Below are 18,074 nucleotides of genomic sequence, written 5' to 3'. Positions count from 1 at the left end.
CTGCTTCCTTTCTGAGAGTCAGACATAAGTCCAGGAGAGCCATCATGAAATTCTACACTCCCAACAAATATAATGAGAATGTAACACAAGTCAAGATGAGTAATAAGGCCATTGAAGGCAGCTTTATTAAAAGCCACACGAGGGACTGCAAGTGCAATTAACAACATCTGGTGTGGCCTTTGGTTGTCTAATAAGCATAATTGTGTCATCTTCTCTAAAACAGGTGAGCTAGTATTTAGAAAGCAAAGAAAAAAAGAGAGAGAGAGATGTCTTGGAGTATGTTAATCAGAAAATCTGCTTCAATTCGAATTCAACTGCATCACCATTAAAATAATACCCCCAAAGGAAGGGAATTAGATGTCATCATAAGAAGATCATCTGACTCATTCTGAACTTTTCCCCAGAATGAAGTTCCCACAGATTCCAAACCTTGCCCTCCATCCCATGCTTCATAAACCTAATAGGCTTCCTTCCACATGGGTAAATTTCCATACTCCCAGACTACTGGGCCAAGTGTCTAGGGGTAACAAGTTACAGGAGCCCACTTCCTCTCATTCAGTCCTACAAACACTATAGGCAGCCCCCACAGGTCTCTGAGGAAAATCCCATCTGTCCTTTGAAGATCCCAGCCTGAGTAACAGGAGCGTTTCCACTACATTCTAGCCTAAGGTGCAAAGTCACTGAGAACAAAGTTCCTGAGAGTCTTCGGTGGATTTTTTCCCTGAAACTCACGTATCCATACAATTTATAGATTAGATCCACTACAAATATACATGCGATCACATGCTAAGATTTTAGTAGTCAAGAGTTTTGTCTGAATTTATATAGCTGAAGGAAAAGAATGTTGGAAAAATCTCAAGCGAAGCCATGAGTGCTTAACAATGGATTTCACCCCATGCTTTCAAAGCCCAGAAATGCATCGGAGTCGATGCAATGTGGCAGTGGGGCTCTAGAGAGTGAGTGAGAGCATACACTACAGGCCTCAGTCCAAGTCCTCTTCCGTCACCAAAATGACTCCACAGAGAGGAGACGCTATGGATACCCAGTTGGTGCTTTGAGAGAGAGAGAGAGGGAGTATTCCAGTGTCTTGGTCATCAATGCTACCTCACGTGGGCTCTGCAGACTGGTATTGGCCGTGAACTGTTACCAGTCTGGGGCCAGATAAATACGGAAACTGAGAGTCACCATTGAGAAAACCTTGTAGCAAAGTTGACATTGCTATGATCTTTCAACATAATTATTTTTTCTATTAGTTCACTTTTATTGATTTTGCAAGAGTTTTAATCTACAGTGAGTTGGAAATTTAAAAATACAAACTTGTTCTTTAGCGTAGGTAGTTTGAGAAGCCATGTTCTAGACCTAGGTTCACAGCCTTGGTAACTTGGACTCTCCTGGTGAGCATTAAAAAGTAATGAGGCCTGGGTCTGAATCTCAGAGAATCTGCTTTAATTGGAATGTAATGTGGCCTTGGCATTGGGATAGTCTTTAGAACTCCCAGTTGTTTCTAAAATGCAGCAAAGTATTTGAGAACCACTTTCCTCATACTGGTAAGGGATTATGGCATATATTTAGGGGTAAGAGCTGGGAACACACAAAAGTAATGATTTTATTTTATTACTTTGAAAATTTGGAAAATTTTTTAAGTTATAATTCAATATTTATTAAAAATAAGGGTAAAATGAACTGGAATGCTATGATAGTCATGTTATATACATATACATATGCATGTATATATAATATATATATACATATATTCAGTCATGTTATATATAAAATCATGTTTTATAAACATATATATACATGTTATGTACATTGTATATATACATGTTTAATGAAACTTTTTATTACAATATAACAGCCATACAGAAAATTACACAGACCTGAAGCGCTTGATGATATTTTTATAAGGCAAACACGTCTGTGAAACCAAAATTCAGACCAAGAAACAGATAGTGCACAATGTTGTCTGCCCCCATGTCATGACATCTAAAATAGCTTCCCAATGGGGGGAGATCAAGATAATGTACTCTACTATGAATATGACATTTATCTTAGTTTACAGTAGATCTAATTTAAGTTGGAAGATTTCAAAGAATAGAAAAAGACAATGATACTTCCTGGTAAAGATGGCACACACACATCTTTATTTGTTCACTCAGGAAATTCCACCGAAATGACAATACGTGAATTTCTTAAAGGCGTAAATCCACAGAATCAAGAGCAAAGATAATAATGTTGTTTTAGATGCTAGAAAGTAGTAAATGACTTTTCAGGCCTAAGAAAACTGAAGCCTAAACTGAGGGTAGAGGAAAGTGGATAGTAATCCATTTACAACACAGAATTGTCCTAAGTTGAGCTACCATTATTAGAGGGATGCTAGTGAAGTTAAAATCAGTGGCCTTGGTTAAGTCTGTTTAAGAAGCCTGATGGCTTCTTAATCCCCATCCCTCACTCTGTGCAGCATTTGACTCTGCCTCCTCAACTCTGCCAAAGGCCAGAGCTTTATTCTCTGGAGAGGCCCAAACAGGAGTCTATGGGGATACCAAGTATGACTGAAGATTGGAGTATCATACCAAAATCACCAAGGAACTAAGTGAATGAATGCACACTGCTCACTGAGATGCCCAAGCTTCTTTCCTACTTGATTCCCAAAATGTTAGCAGCCAGTCAAGAGATCAGAAAAGCCGCCTATGAGCCAAAGGAACAGATCTTAAGAAAATGATTTCAAATGTTCCTGAAGAAAGAGCACAGCTGTTTGAAATAAAATCGTAAGAGACAAGCTCCTGTCGGGAGACAAGTCTCCATAGGTCTTTCTTTCATTTCTGAAGATCTTGTGCAGAACCTGACAGCTCTTTGTTCCGGACTACTTTTTCAAGCCCCTGGATAGTGAAAGTTTGAAAGGTAGAGATAATGTCTCCCTCTAGAACGGAATACAGGCTTGTTTGCAAACATCTCCCTCTGAAGCAAAGCTTGGGTAGGTGTATTTACAGGCCATTATAAATCGCTGGGATTTCCTAAGCTGAGGAGGCCTTAGCTGAGACACAAACCTACTGCTATGGGAGGCTCCATCTTGCTTTGCCCCATCTTGTCCCTATGGTACCTGGGGAGCAAGGGGAACCCAGGCAAGCATGAAGCTCACGCTGTTGGCTGGACTACAAGTAATAAAGTCCTTTGTCTCTGATCCAGGAGTTTCATGTCTTCTGCTAGCATCCACGAAACTGCAGCAGGCTGACTTGTTAGCTTGCAAGCGACTAAGACCCTTCATGGTTCTTGCCGTCCTCAACCACTCCCACAGATTCCAAATAGCTTTGGAGCCCTCCATTCTAGAACATAAGCAGATAAACAAAAATCACAAGATTTCAAGTATATTGGCTAACAATGATAAAAAAAACTTCTTAAAAAGCAGCCCATTGAAAAGAAGAAAATAAAAAATATATTAGTGATATCCTCAGGGAATAAGAGACGCTATCATATTTATAAAATAAGAACAAGATGCCATATTTTTAAAAGAAACATTAGGAAAACAAAGTTATTACAACTTTAAATGAAACTTTAAGTAAAAAAGAAAAGAGTTCATAAAAGAGTTAAAATAAAATCAAGAAAATGTCCTGCAAAGTACAACACACCAAGAGATGGAAAACAGTAGAATCTGGGTGCTGCATTACAGCTTAAGCTATTAAGTCAGCAGCCCTACCTCCTAACTTCCTGCTCTAAAAGAGAATAAATTTCCTTAGTGCTTAAGCCAATATAAGTTGAGTTTTCTTGCAGCCAAATGCATCCTGGGAAGACCGTGGGAACCAGTGTGCTTTCGAAAAGGATAAACCAGTTTGTGGTCTATAGCCGGGGATAAAAATGGAAGCGGTGCCATTATCAAATAAAGTCTTCTCCCCAAGCTGTTTATCTGCCACAATTTTGCTGCAAACATTGGAGATACTGGCAGCTATGCTATTTTCCATTAGCAAATAACTGTTTGTCTCATGATGCTTCCCACTCCTGATTTTTCTGTTATATGTATATGACTATCAGCTAAGGAGAATGTCTATTCTGCAAGCTTTTTAGGAAACATGAAAGGTTGCAATGTCAAACAAACTGTACCTGGGGAGACAAGTAGGTTGTGCTGCTTTGGTGATAAAAGAGGTTTGCTTACTAGTATAACTTGCTACCTTTTATATCAGCACAGAGTAGTGTCCAAAATACTGTCAGTAATCCCACAGGAAACCCTGTCTGGTGCCTTAAAAGTCAATTGCATCAAAACCAGGAAAGATAATGTGGAATTCTTCTTGATTGCCTGGAAGCTAATGTCTTTCCAGAAGCTATGACTTGAAATCTTTGAATGGCATTTTACAAGACATTTGTATCACCTTTGATAGAAAAGGGATGCCCATCCTTAGAATAGTCACTTTAGTAAGAAGTTCATTTTTCTCTTTGCTTACTGTACAGATATAAACATGATATACTTTCTCATTGAAAGCTTTAAAGTCACTATTAGAATGCCGCTGAAAACCACAAGTTCTTCCGGAAATACGGCTCCTCGGGAAAAGTGAAGAATCCAGAGTGACAACATTTCATAAAATTTCAATGCAAGATAAATAATCTGGGAGAATCTAGATCTTGTATAGGATGTATTTGAAAGCGAATTATGCTTAGACAACCTTAAAATTGAAACACAAATTCATCATCCTTTCTTTGCTGTCAAAGACAGCATGGATGGCGCAGATCTCGCCTCAAAGATGACCGCACTGACTTGAGTGCAAATGAAGTGATGATTCCCCTCCCTAAAACCACTCCAAAATTTCCACTTCTTACTCAATCCAGAGGACAAGAGCTTTTTCACTAAAATTCGCTTTTGAATAAAACTGAAATTCATTCCTATTTTAGTTAACAAATTTGAACTCTTTCAATTTTTCCAGGCATTACCATTATATTTTGTATACATTCTCATAAAATAGAAAAGCAGATACAACTCACCAGAATTATCATCTTTATAGCCCATGCTGTTGAAGTAATAAATTTCCACTGTAATCAAATAAGTTGCATGAAGATGTTCGGTGTGTATATGTATTTGCAGGGAGAAGGAGTAATTTATAACTTTGTTTAGATTTTCAAAGATTTCTGCATCCCCCAAAATGTTAACAAGTAGGAATATTAACAATGGTTCTGTGTTATGGAGCAGTCCTTTAAGATAGTATGTAATTACCACATCAAGTCATAGGTCATTTCTAACATGAATTTAATTCAATATCACCTTGTAAATTAGTAGTTAAGTTTTCAAATGTGATCTGACCCAAGCCCTAAAATATTGACCAGGAAATTCCTATAAAATCGAAACTATCTTTCCAACTTTGATTAGAAGCCTACTTAAGAAACATGACAACTGAATGCAATGGGCCAGACTAGATTCTGGACCACAAAGAGAACCTTAATGGAGAAAGTGAAATCCAAATAAAGCCTGGAGTTTAATTAACAGCAACGTACCAATATTGATTTCTTAGTTTGGACAAATTTACACTGGTCATATAAAATGATAACAATGGGGAAAGTGGGTGAGGGACATACAGGAATTCTTTGTATATTCTTGGCAACTCTTCTGTAAATTGAATAACATTTCAAATAAAAAGTTGGGTTTTTTGGTTTTTGTTTTGTTTTTTTTTTTTTTTGCAATAAAACCTCTACTTGAAATTGTTAACAAGCCTCAATCACATATTGAAATCACAAATATTTATGGAGTACACAGGCACTGTTCGGTTTGCTGGGTCCATGGTGCTGAACAAAATGGATCCATCCCTTTCCTTAGGGAGCTAAGAGATTAGTGGGCAAGGAGATCATTAAGCAGTCACAGCAATCAACATAAATTGTAACTGCAGTTTGTAGTAAGTACTGTAAAGCAAAAGTGCCAAGGAGAGAGGTACAAAGCTAGAAAGGCTTCTTGGAGGCAGTGGCAATTAAGGTGAAACATGAGGGATGGCTAGGAGCCAGTCAGGTAGGAGCCCTAGGAGTGGGAAAGAGCATGTTCATAAGCCGGGAGGAAAGAAAGGGCGGAGGGCACGTCCCACTGTGCCCAAAGCATGATCAGGGCATGGAAGAATGTTGTCATCCAAAGAACTGCACCCCGTAGAACCTTCCTTGTAGGCTGGGTTTTAAGTTTTTATAGTTTTCCAAAGAGATATGGAAAGCCACTAAAAACGTTAACCAGAGGAATGATCCAGTTAATGCCTTTGAAAGACCATGATGGCTGTGGAGTAGAAAGGAGCATAAGAAGCTCCTGTTCAACGATTCACATTTTTTTAAAAATTAAGGAGAAGAAATAAAAAGATCTCAGCTTCAAATGTATCTGTTCTAAAAAGTCCCTGGTAAATAATAATGTCATCTTGGATGTATACATTGCTTCTTTAGAACCTGTCACCTTAAGTCTTGCAGGGAAGATGGTGTTCCAAAGGGCTTCCAGATAACTCGATCTGGATCTTTCCTCCAGAATGACTATGATTCAACATAGGTATGAACAAAAACACAAAATAGATACCAAAGTCCTATGACTTACAGCTTAGCAAGGTATCAGCAGTAAAAATCTGCAGCTCTAACCCCCTTAGGAATCTTAGCTTTCACAAGTGATAAAGAATGCTTACTCTGCCTGGTTTTTAAGACCACAAAACCATTATTGACACCTCACTAGTGCCTCTTGGCGTTAGCCCAGGACTAAATATAGAAAATTCCAGACTGCAGAAAAGTGTAATTTTCAATGCCTGTTTAAAATATACAATGTTAAACGTCATCTTCAATTTCTATACCTTGAGCCTGAAGGAACTGGTGTATTGCCCTATCTGACCTAGAAAATGAAATATGGCTTCCAAACTTGATGTAAGCCGTTGCACTTCAATAAAACTTAATAAGTAGTCTGCAGTACTGGCTGGGTACTTTTAAACAGAAGTCCCTAGGGACTCATACTTTCAACAGACACTGGGATTTCCTTAGTTTGTAGGAATAGAGTATCTATAACCTCACTAAATATTATCAAGATATACTCTAAAAACTATCAGAACCAAAAGAAAGAAAAGATTGGGTCTTTTTGTTTTTGTTTTAAAGATTTTGAAAAGATTGGATCTTGATTGAAGCCTATAATTTGATATAAAAAAACTTTCTTATGCAAAGCTCTGTGAACCAAAATAACTATTGAGTTGACAGTCCAGCCCATTGGCTCTCTTCTCTGGCAACAGCATTTTCTCTGGCGGTCAAAAGGGTTACACAGGGAGTTTCTGACAACATGACTGCGCAACTTGACCTTGCCCCCAGACCACCGCAGTCAATACAATCAAGAGTGTGCACTTGACACAAATTGGGCCAAAGAGTCCCTTTCTCCAGGAATCTGGATTTAGAAGTGAGAGATTCTTGCTCAATCTGTCTGCTCTCTTGAATAGAGGACACATAAACACTGGAACTGCTGGCAAAGGCTATTTTCAACCATTTGGACAAGGAAATTGAGAAAACCAGCCTGCAGGAAGAGACGAGAATGGAGAATGTATGCCAGAAAAAAGAGATGAAAGGCAGAGAAAGAGGGCTTCCTGTTTTCCCTATCACACTCCGGGACCTGCTGTTAGCTTATTCCACCTTATCCCTGCCCCCCAAATCTGTGGGACACTCCCAGTCTCCTTTCAATCATTTCTGGTTTTGCTTGAGTCTGCTCAAATGGAACCTTGTAACTAGAAGCCAAACAAGCCCTCATGAACACTCCAGGTCTCTCCATTTTATTTAGTCTCAAATAACTGAGAACCAGCTTGCACAAATTTTTTAAGGCAAGATCTCTGAAAGGAGAATCTAATTCCAGCCTCTCAGAGCAGATAAATGCAACAAAATTAAAAATGCTTATCCTAAAATGTTAAGCGGAAGAGAATCAGGGCACAAAATTGTGTATATATCAGAATTATGACTACACTATACTTTATGTTTGTCAAAACTCAAGAAGTGAAGCCCTATACACATTAGGAGAAAAGAACAGTAGTTGGGTTAGGGTGACAAGATTATTTTCTGTTTTCTCTATATTCGTCTGGGTCTGTAAATAATTAAACACTTTATAACTTAAAAAAACTAACTCTAAAGATTATGTAGAAATATATAATAGGTTTATAACATAATGATGCAGCTTTTAAAGTAGAACATAAAACACTCTGTTATGTTTACTGCTACATAAATAGTCCAAAAGGAACTGTCCCTTTAATACTTTGCATATTAAAGACACATTGCAACTTCCAAAGACTAGTTCCAAATTAATCCTCAGCCATCACTTCCTCTTCACTGCTTGTCCTCCCAATCCTGTCTAACCCTACTCACCCCCATCCCATGCTACCTTACCTTCCCCTCCCCCCCACTCTCTTGTCCCTATTCTCCCACATCCCTGGCACCCCTCCGCCCTCCCTTCTACTTTGAGGTCTGCATACCTGTATCTCCAGACACGCTGACCCATCCTGTCACTCATAGGCCCTAGATTTGTCTCTCTCCTTTAGATCAACTCACCAGAGAGAACCTCATCACAAATGGCCTCCAAGCCAGTTTAAACTATCCTTAGGGGCAATCCAGGTTAGTGTTACATACTGTCCCTTTCGACTACAGCACCAGACAAGCCAGAAGTGAATAAAGAATGGAAGGCAACATCCAGTAATAAAAACACACTGTGAACTTGGATAATTTGTAAATTATCTTTAATGGTGCTGTAACACAACTTCCAAAGACAATTCAAAATACAATGTGGACATGGGGGGAAGAAAGTGGTGAGTCACTAATTCATCAGGAAAAAGTGAGCAAGGCTCTCAGATGGTAAAACCAATTCTATTGGTTTCCTGCATAATCATTAACAACTTCCATATATCGAACCGGGCATTGTGCCAGACCTTTGGTACCCATGACCTTACATAATCCTCCCAATGACCTGTGAAACAACTACTGTTATTGCCATTTTACAGGAACAAAAGGGTTGAAGAGTTAAGTTACTTGTGCAAGTTTATTTTTTTAATATTTAGTTATTTATCTATTAGAAAGAGAGCGGGGGAGGAGCAGAGGGAGAGAATTTTCAAACTCCCTACTGAGTGCAGAGCTCTATTCCAAGACCCCGAGATCATGACCCAAGCCCAGACCAAGAGTCCAACCCTTAACCTACTGAGTCACCCAAGTGCCCCATTCCTTGTGCAAGTTTCAAGGCTAAGAAGTAGCAGAGCAGACAATGGGGAGTCTACTTTTCCTTCTCTCTCTATGCTCTCTCTCTCACTCTCTCTCAAATAAATAAAATCTAAAAAAAGAAAAGAAAAGAAAAAGAAAAAGAAGTAGCAGAGCAGGATGCTGTGGTCTTTGCGTTAAACCTCGTGGCCTCAAACAGGTCTTAGACTTTCCAATGAAAATAGATCTCTGAATTACTTTATACTTTATAATGTTAAAGCCATGTGTTAGCTATTAGTAGTAGTAGTATTTTATAATACAAATACCCAGTTTACCTGTAATTTTAAATACTGAATGAAAAATACACACTAAAAGAAGCACTGTAGAAATGACCACATTATCCAAAATTAATAACATGCACAATGACATTCAATATCAACATAGCCCTTATACATTACAGTTAAAAACTATGTTACAGGGCACCTGGTGGCTCAGTTGGTTAAGCAACTGCCTTCGGCTCAGGTCATGATCCTGGAGTCCTGGGATTGAGTCCCACATCAGGCTCCCTGCTTGACAGGAAGTTTGCTTCTCCCTCTGACCCTTCCTGTTCTCATGCTCTCTCTCTCTATCTGTCTCAAATAAATAAATAAAATCTTAAAAAAAAAAAAACTATGTTACAAAGACTTCTCAATAGTACATCTCAATGATAATTATTTATAACTGTTTACAAAACACTACCTATCACATATAAAGAAGCATAAAGCCTATTATCAAGGTAAAACAGAATACGACCTGGGAGAAATATTTATTGCATTCATTTCACTAGTAAGACACAGTTTTATAAGGTACTCCATTAGAGTAGAGTAACATTACAATTTCATAATATTACACCAGTTAGAGTGCTTAAGTATCACGTATCATACCATGAAGACCAATAGCAGCCATTTCAAAAGGTGGGGGGAGAGGACCACATTGTATCTCTTACAATTCTAGTAACCTGTACTACTGTGTATTAAAAAGGAAAAAAAAAAAAAAAGCCTCCCCCCCGCCCCCGCCCAGTCAAGCACAGGAAATGTGATGAAGAAAGTAAGAAGGATGAAAATGCAGAAGTTACAACCACAAAGGTAAAGCAATCACAAAATACCATTTGGTGTATTCCCATTCTCTGAATAGGCACATCTATTCATAGCTGGTGTGTGTTTTTCTTTCCCTCCAATTGCTACCATCGTGTGCTCTTCCTTTTTTGTGTGTGAAAATAATTAACTCTCCAGTTTCTTCAAAGGAAACTATAATCATTCATTCATTAGTACAATAAACTTTACTGAGCGCCCAGAATGTACCAGACACTTTGCCTGAGAGGAAAATAAATAAATAAAGTCAGTCCCTGCCCTCCCTAAGCTCTGTGGGTGAGACAGCCTCATGTAAAGTAAACAGCCGAAAATAGTGTGCTAAATAGTAGGGCAGAGGTGAGGACACAGTTTCATAGGAGCACAGAGGAAGGATTAACCCAGCCTGGAGCAATCAGGAAGCTTTACAGAGGACAGCATGTTTAAACTCAGCCTTTAAAGATAAATAGGAGCTTTCCAAAGAGTGATGAAGGAGACACAGGGAGAGGAAGCCATCTGGCCGTTGTGTGAAAAGACACAGAGGAGCAGAAGAGCACGGAGACAAGAGCACGGAGACAATCACGTTATCAAAACAATGAGCTCCTTGCTGAGACTACGCCCAGGGTTCATGGAGGCCATGGGAGCTATGAAATTAAAAAACAAACCAACCACAAACTGGGCTAAAAAAATCCAACAACCTAAGACAATCGAGGGGCTTGAAGAGATGAAAGACTGTGAATACATTACATTTATTAAAAATATAGAGACCAATGAGAGAAATGTTCCTTACGAAATAAAAAGAATTTGCACGTGTCTATGGATATAAAAAAGACTGAAAGGATAGTGTTAACCAAAATGTTAATACTAATCACCTCTGGGTGATGGAATTATGAGTAAATTTTGTTTTAATCTGTCTTTGCTTCTCTGCCTTCCAGATTTTCTGCATTAAGCTTGCATTACTTTGGCAATTAGTGGAGAAAATGTATGCTAAAATAGAACAATGTAAGCCGGGCTCAGATTGTGGCATGCTAAGGAGTTTGGACTTTATTCCACAGAAAATGAAGATTTATTCCAGGCATTTGATCAGGGATGGGAGGTGAACAGATCTGCACTTTAGGGAATTAAATATGGTTAAGGTGTGCATAATGGATTAGAAGGGTTTGAGGCTGGAGGAAAGATGTGATGGATAGACTAAGGGCAGCACCAGTAGGGATGGAAAACACATATTTGGGGAAGACCAGGTAGGACTTCTTAACTGAATATAGGTAACAAAAAAGGGTAGAGGTTTCAGAATAACTCTAGGTTTCCAGGCAATTGGTCAGATGCAGATATTGGAAACTAGCAAGCATAATAAGAAGGAAAAGGCATTTTTTTAAGGAAGGGCTAATGAATTTAGTTTTATGTGTGACATGCTTAGAGGACATCTAGGTAGGAATTCTAGAAGGAAATCTAAAATGGACTCAGGTTCAGGAAAAGAGGACCTAGATATACAGACTCATAGGAGATGGTGAAGCCATGGCATTGATTGAGCTTGCTCAGGGAAAGGCAGGTGAGAAGAGACAGCTGAAACATCCGAAGTCTACAGCGGCGGTCAGGGATGTCAGAAATCCAGAACAGCCGGACGTTGGTAGAGTTCTTTTGGGGGATAGGGTGGTCAGGGCTGGGATCAGAGCAAGAGGAAAAAATTTTACTATTGCAGCTGCTAAGAGTAAACAACCACAGAACCTGGTCACTAGTGGGGCGTAGGAAAACAAGGCCAACAGGTGCCAAAGACAGAAAACAAACAGAGGTAACTGGTCACCATCTGAGATGGAAGGTGAGGTACCGAGAGGCAAAGTAAACACTGTAGGGATTACCAAGTAAGATTGTTCCATGGAGGATGGAACTGTCAAAGCTGACCTTCCGTGTCACTGTTCTGAGGCAGCAACTTCTACACTCTCTTTCACAAACAAGGGAACTGACGTACACCGATAAGATCTCGGAGCCAGTTCCTGGCAGGTTTAAGACTAGAATCAATCTCCAAACCACTAGGGCTTAGTCTCTACACATCAACATACTGCTTCCTTATGCAAACAGAAAAAGAAGGCTCACCCCAGAAATATCAACTATGGAATACAGCAAATCATAAATTGATTTATCTTTTGACTTGACTTAATGAAAATAATATCTTACAGCATATCCCTCTCTCTCTCTGACCACCACCTCTTGTCTTCCAGCTACCTTTCACTACCCTTTGATCCCCCTGAGATTGTCAGCCACTGATCTGTTTACCAGCTTTAGGTGCTATGGTCAATCATTACAGCAATACCTCCCTTGCATGCACTCATTACCCTCTGGCCCCTGTTATTTTATTATACCCATTGCATAATCTGCGGCTCTGGTTGAATCCTTCTCTTCACTGGCTCCATGTCTCATGGTATCCATGAATACAACAACCTCCTGACCGGTCTCACTTTATATTTGTGGCCAGAAACTTGAATTGGGCCTGGTAAGGCAGCCAGACTACCTTCCTGCACCTCCCCAGTCTGTTGGGTCTCCCTACTTAACTATGCACACCTTCTCTCTCCTCCAACCACTACCACCCCCTCCCCCACCCTCACCCTCCACTGATTCCTTACTTCCCCTTTGGAGAAAACTAAAGCAACCAAAGAGAACCTCAACTGACCCCGCCATCTTGGTTACCCATTTTCCAAAACCTGGACGCACATCCTCTGCCCTACCTCCACGAAATGTCCTTTTTTGTGTGTGCAATAGATTCCATACCTTCTCTTTCCAACATCATTAATTATGCTTTCTCTATTGAATCATTCTCACGTGCATGCAAACATGCTGTTATTTCTTCCATTAAAAAAGCAAAACTTCTTTTTTTTTTTAAGATTTTATTTATTTATTTATTTGACAGAGAGAGAGAGAGAGAGAGAGAGAGCGAGGACAAGTAGGCAAAGAGGCAGGCAGTGGGGGAGAGGGGGCCCAGAAGCAGGCTCCCTGCCAAGCAGAGAGCCCAATGTGGGGCTCCAACCCAGGACTCTGAGATCATGACCTGAGGCAAAGGCAGAGACCTAACCCACTGAGCCACCCAGGCACCCCAAAAGCAAAACTTCTTAACCCTACTATCCCCATTTCCTCTGCTCCCCTTTGCACAAAAAAAAAAAAAAAAAAATCTGTGAAGAAATATCTATACTCACATTTCCAAGTCCTCTAACTCTCTCTTATACATGTTTGAGATGTATAAGAGAGAGTTAGAAATCTCTTTTATCCTACCTTACCTGCTCTTGCCAAGGTTCTAGTCAAGGTCATCAAGGATCCCCAGTTGCCAGATTCAGTGGTCAGTTACCAGTCCTCATTTTACTTAACTTTTCAACAGCACGGGACTCAGCAAATCCCTTCCCCTTGAAACTCTTCACTGGTTCCCAGGGTATCACATGCTTCTGGTTTTCCTCCCTCCTCCCTGGGACCTCCTTCTTGGTCTCCCATAGTGGTTTCTCTTCTCCCCAGCTTCTCAGTGTCTGAGAGCCCCAGGGTTTAGTCCTTCTTCCACTTTTCTTCTCAACATAAATTCATTCCTTGGAGATTTCATCAGTCTTGGGCTCCAAATACCACCCAAATGCTGAAAAATCTCTAATTTATATCTCCAACCAGATATTTCCTCTGAACTCCAGGCTTACCCTTCATCTCCAATTACATTTAACATTTCCAAGATATTAGCCTTACTCCCGGCCCCCTAAAGCCTCTCTTACCGTGAAGCCTTCCACAATTCAGCTGTTGGCAACTCAGTTGGTCAAACCAGAAAGGACAGGATCATTTTTTGTTTCTCTCTCTCTCTCTCGTTGATGCCATATCCAATCCACCAGGAACCCCACTTGGCTCCAATTTCAGATATCTGTAGAATCTAAGCACCTCCTCCCACCTGTACGGTTACCATTCTGGTTCCAGGCACCAAGCTCTCTCACCCAGGTTACAGCAATAACACACGAGCTAGTCTCTTGCTTCCACTCTGCCTGAACAAAACAGTCCAATGGCTCCTTGTGAAAGGCGAGTCAATCACATCACTCCCTTGTCCACAACCCAGAAAGGCTCCCCAGCCAAAGGACTTACAATGGCCTAGAAGGCCCTACTTTTCCTGAGCCCTGCACCCACAGTGACCTCTTCTCCAAACACTCTCCCAGCTGTTCAACCCCCTTCAGCCATGCAGACCTCCATGCTTCCTCTCCAGCATGCCAGGCACATTGCACCTAGAGCCTTGCACCAGCTCTTCCCTCTGCCTGGACCATCGTCCAGATGTCCACATGTCTAACTTCTTCACATACTTCAAGGCTTTGCCCAGTTGTGACCTCTTCAGGGAAGCCTTAACTGACTTAAAAATTGCCACAATTTCTACCAAAGTCCACGATTTAAAATTGCCACAATCTCTACCCAGCCCCCTCAGAATCTGTCATTCTTTTTACCTTGTTGGGATATTTTTGAAAAGCCCCGATCACCTTGAAATACACATTACTTATTTGTTTGTTTGCTCATCATTATTGCCTGTCTCCGCCCACTGAAACTTCAGCTCTAAAAAGGAAAACATTTTTGTCTGTTTTGTTCATGGATGTATTTGTGGCACATAGGAGGTACTCACTTAACACTTGTCGAGTGGATAAATCTATTTCCCCCATAAGGCTGTAGGTAACTCAAGGCTAGACAAATGTTTCCATCACTTCTGTACCTTGATTATTATCATGGTAATATCATACCCTGATAATATCATATATAAGTTTATATATATACACATATGTATGTGTGTATATATATATACACATATATACATATATACATATATATGCATATATACATATATATATATAAATATAAAATACACACACACACACACACATTTTTTTTTTATCAACCTAATAGAATTTCTTCCGGACAAAGTACTCCTCTTCCTGATTGCCAGGGATGCCACACTACATGCTAACAGGAGGCAGACCATTAATGCATTTTCTCAGAAGTGAGTCCCCACCTACCTCTTAAAAGGTAAACGGCATAGATATCCAGAGATCATCCTTCAGGCTTCATACATGACCAATCAGAAAATGGGAAAGTCACCTTGCCTTCACAAATTATACATTCCTCACCATAGCCTTTTCCTAAATATATCCCTCCAGACTTTCCCCAAGCTGTTGCTCACTCCTGGTAGCAACTAAATCAATTGTCCATATTGTACTGGTTTGCTTCACTGTGTTTGTTTACTAGTTGAAGCCTCCATTAAGGGCAGGATTGCTTCATGGTGCTCGGCTGCCTGGCTCTCTTCCAGCTCTCGCCTCTCTAGTCTCTCATTGTGCAAAATGGCAATCTCTTTCCACCTCCGAAAGCACAAACATCCTGAAAGTTATTTGACTATCATGTAATTCTCTGTCCTTGTGAGATGCTGTCTTCACTGAGCTCTGCTGCAGGAAGTTAGGTAAGTGCCCATCACAACTCCATCTGGACCCCTCTTCAGCTTCCGTTACTGTCTCAGCCAAGGCTCTTCCCTCTTTTTGTCCTATTATTCTACTGCAAATGATACATGAGTAGTTATTGAATGAGTCCGAAAAGATAATATGAACACGATTTTACCTAAAATGTCACTTTTCCAGGATTCCATTTGGTTTCTTCTTTATTAACCAAAGCTCCATTGTTATAAAATTACAATAATGAACTACTCTGAGTCTTGTAATTTCACAGACCTCTTCTCCATTCTTTAAGCAACCGAAGTCCCATCGTTCCTAATTAAAATATTTAAAGGTGAAATTCAGTAATCTCCGCACAGAATACTAGTGCTTCCACGTAAGTTTCTAGGGTTAAAAAAGAAACCCTTTGCCAATGGGGGAAAAAAAGAAGTTTCTGAGTCTATAGTACAAAGACTTCAAACTGCATTCCACAGTGTGTTATTTTCTTTCCAGAAAATTCTAACACTATATAATTACTTTTGTATGGAAAATGAATAATGTAAGCTTCTAAAAACAGCTAGACAGAAACCATCCAAATCAGACAGGCCTTTCCTGAAACCAAATGAAATATTAGATGAGAAAATATCTCTAGGAGAACAAAGCTCTTGAATTATTATTAAATAGAGATGGAGCATAGTGGGGGAGAAAGTTCCATGAAAAAAAAAAAAAAAAAAAAAAAGAAGTGTTTTCTCATCTACGTGTCAGGCAGGGCTCTGCTTCAGAGAAACCGTAACATTCATCGGACCCCAAAATGTCACGGAAAAACACCAATCAGAAATGCACCCAGGCTCTTGCAAGGTTTCCAGTTAAAAATAACAGCAAAAAACATCAATTAAGCTCCATCTATTGCGACAGAAATGCATCGATATAGGAAAAGCGAAATCCCACCTGCATGGGAATTAAGCCGCAACTAGTCCCCCAATTCGGAGAAAAACGAGCTTCGCCCTGGTCGCTGGCTGAACTAATTTCAGCAAAGGTAGCCAGTGGGTTTGTGTGTTGGGGGAGGGGGCAGAGTAGAGCGCGCCTCACCGCCCTCCCCCCAAAACTGCTCCAGAAATGTGAAAGCATCCGCACCGTACGACCTGGCTTAGCCGGAAGAAAGCCTGTGCGGAGCTCAGAAGCCTCCTCCGGCTCAGAGGTAGCCGCGACGTGCGGCGGGCAGCGCGGGCAGCGCGGGCGCGTGGCCCTGTCGCGCCTCCCCCTTCCACTCACCCCACCCCCAGTCGTGGGCGCGGGTCTCGGAGACCCGAGCAGATTCTCCCTCTGCCCAGGGTGGAGGACCCCGCAAAGACATTTTAGCAGGAGTAATTCCCGCGCTGGTAGCGTCTCGACAGCCCGAGTGAACCAGCCAAGCCGGCCTGCGCCGGGACCCACGTCTGGCTCGGCCGCCCCCACCCCCCGAGCCCACCCAGCCTGCGTGCCCCGCGCCCGGCCCGCAGCACAGCAACCGAGCAGGGGCTGGGAGAGGGGGTAGTGCAGCATCTAGGACTGACTTTCCGCTAAGGAAACAGCCATGGCAGCCTCCCCCGGTCGTAGAGAAGCCAGAGGTGAGCGGGCCGACGGCTGTCACGAGCGCTCACCGGGTCCCCCTCTCCCTGCGCTTCCGACCCCGAGGCTGCGCCTGTTAACAAACTCCTGGGCGTAGACGGCCCCGGGCCCCCGTTCCTCTTGTGGTGCAGCCCCGAGGACCGCGGACATACTTTTCGCCCCAGCGGCCCCACCGCCGGGAGGGTAGCGTTAGCGGCGCCGGCAGGGCTGCAGGTGTCCGGACGGCGCGCCCTCCCGCATCCCACCCGCTCCGGCGCCCGGAGCAAGGCATCCCCGCGGCGTCTTACTTTTCTGGCTGGAGTAACCCGGATAATAGCCATAGTAGCCGGTGATCCGCAGGATCCGGTCCTCGATGGTAGCCACCCCGTTGGGGGCCGCCTTGACATCCATAGAGAGCGCGGGGCGGCGGCCCCGGGCGCGGCGGGGCGGAGAGCGCAGCGCGGGGCCCGGGAGCTGGTGCAGGTGCTGCCGCCGCCGCCGCCGGTGCTGATGTTGCAGCTCCTGCTCCCGCGCCCGGGCTCTGACTCCACCGCCCGGCGCAGCACCGGCTCCGCATCACAGCGGCGGCGGCGGCGGCGGCGGCGGAGCGGCCCCCACTCCGGCCGGCCTCTCCGTCAGCCTGGCAGCTCTCCCGCCCGCCGCCCAGCGCACTGCTGCCCGAACAGCGCCCCCTCACCTCCGACGCCCACCGCGGCCGGGGCGGGTGTGGGCGCCCCACCTGGCCGCAGACTCTCCTCGCCCCTTCCCCAAAGACTGGACATCCCCGCAACCCCACCTGCCAGAAGGGATGCTCGGTCCGGGGGCGTGG

General features: G+C 42.3%; 1 protein-coding gene across 1 annotated transcript in view; it reads right to left on the bottom strand.

Moving 5' to 3' along the window:
• The window catches only part of SLC35F4 (solute carrier family 35 member F4), a 235,621-nt gene extending 217,770 nt beyond the window's left edge, over positions 1-17,851 (bottom strand). Inside the window, exon 1 of the mRNA XM_032875308.1 lies at positions 17,554-17,851. Coding sequence (XP_032731199.1) covers positions 17,554-17,656 — 103 coding nt within the window. The 5' untranslated portion in view covers positions 17,657-17,851. The remainder of the gene's footprint in view (positions 1-17,553) is intronic.
• Positions 17,852-18,074: the final 223 nt, after the last annotated feature.

This window comes from Lontra canadensis, unplaced genomic scaffold, assembly GCF_010015895.1.
Source record: "Lontra canadensis isolate GAN:19392208 unplaced genomic scaffold, GSC_riverotter_1.0 scaffold55, whole genome shotgun sequence".
In the NCBI taxonomy this organism is placed as follows: domain Eukaryota; kingdom Metazoa; phylum Chordata; class Mammalia; order Carnivora; family Mustelidae; genus Lontra; species Lontra canadensis.
This window is presented reverse-complemented; position numbering and strand designations above follow the sequence as displayed.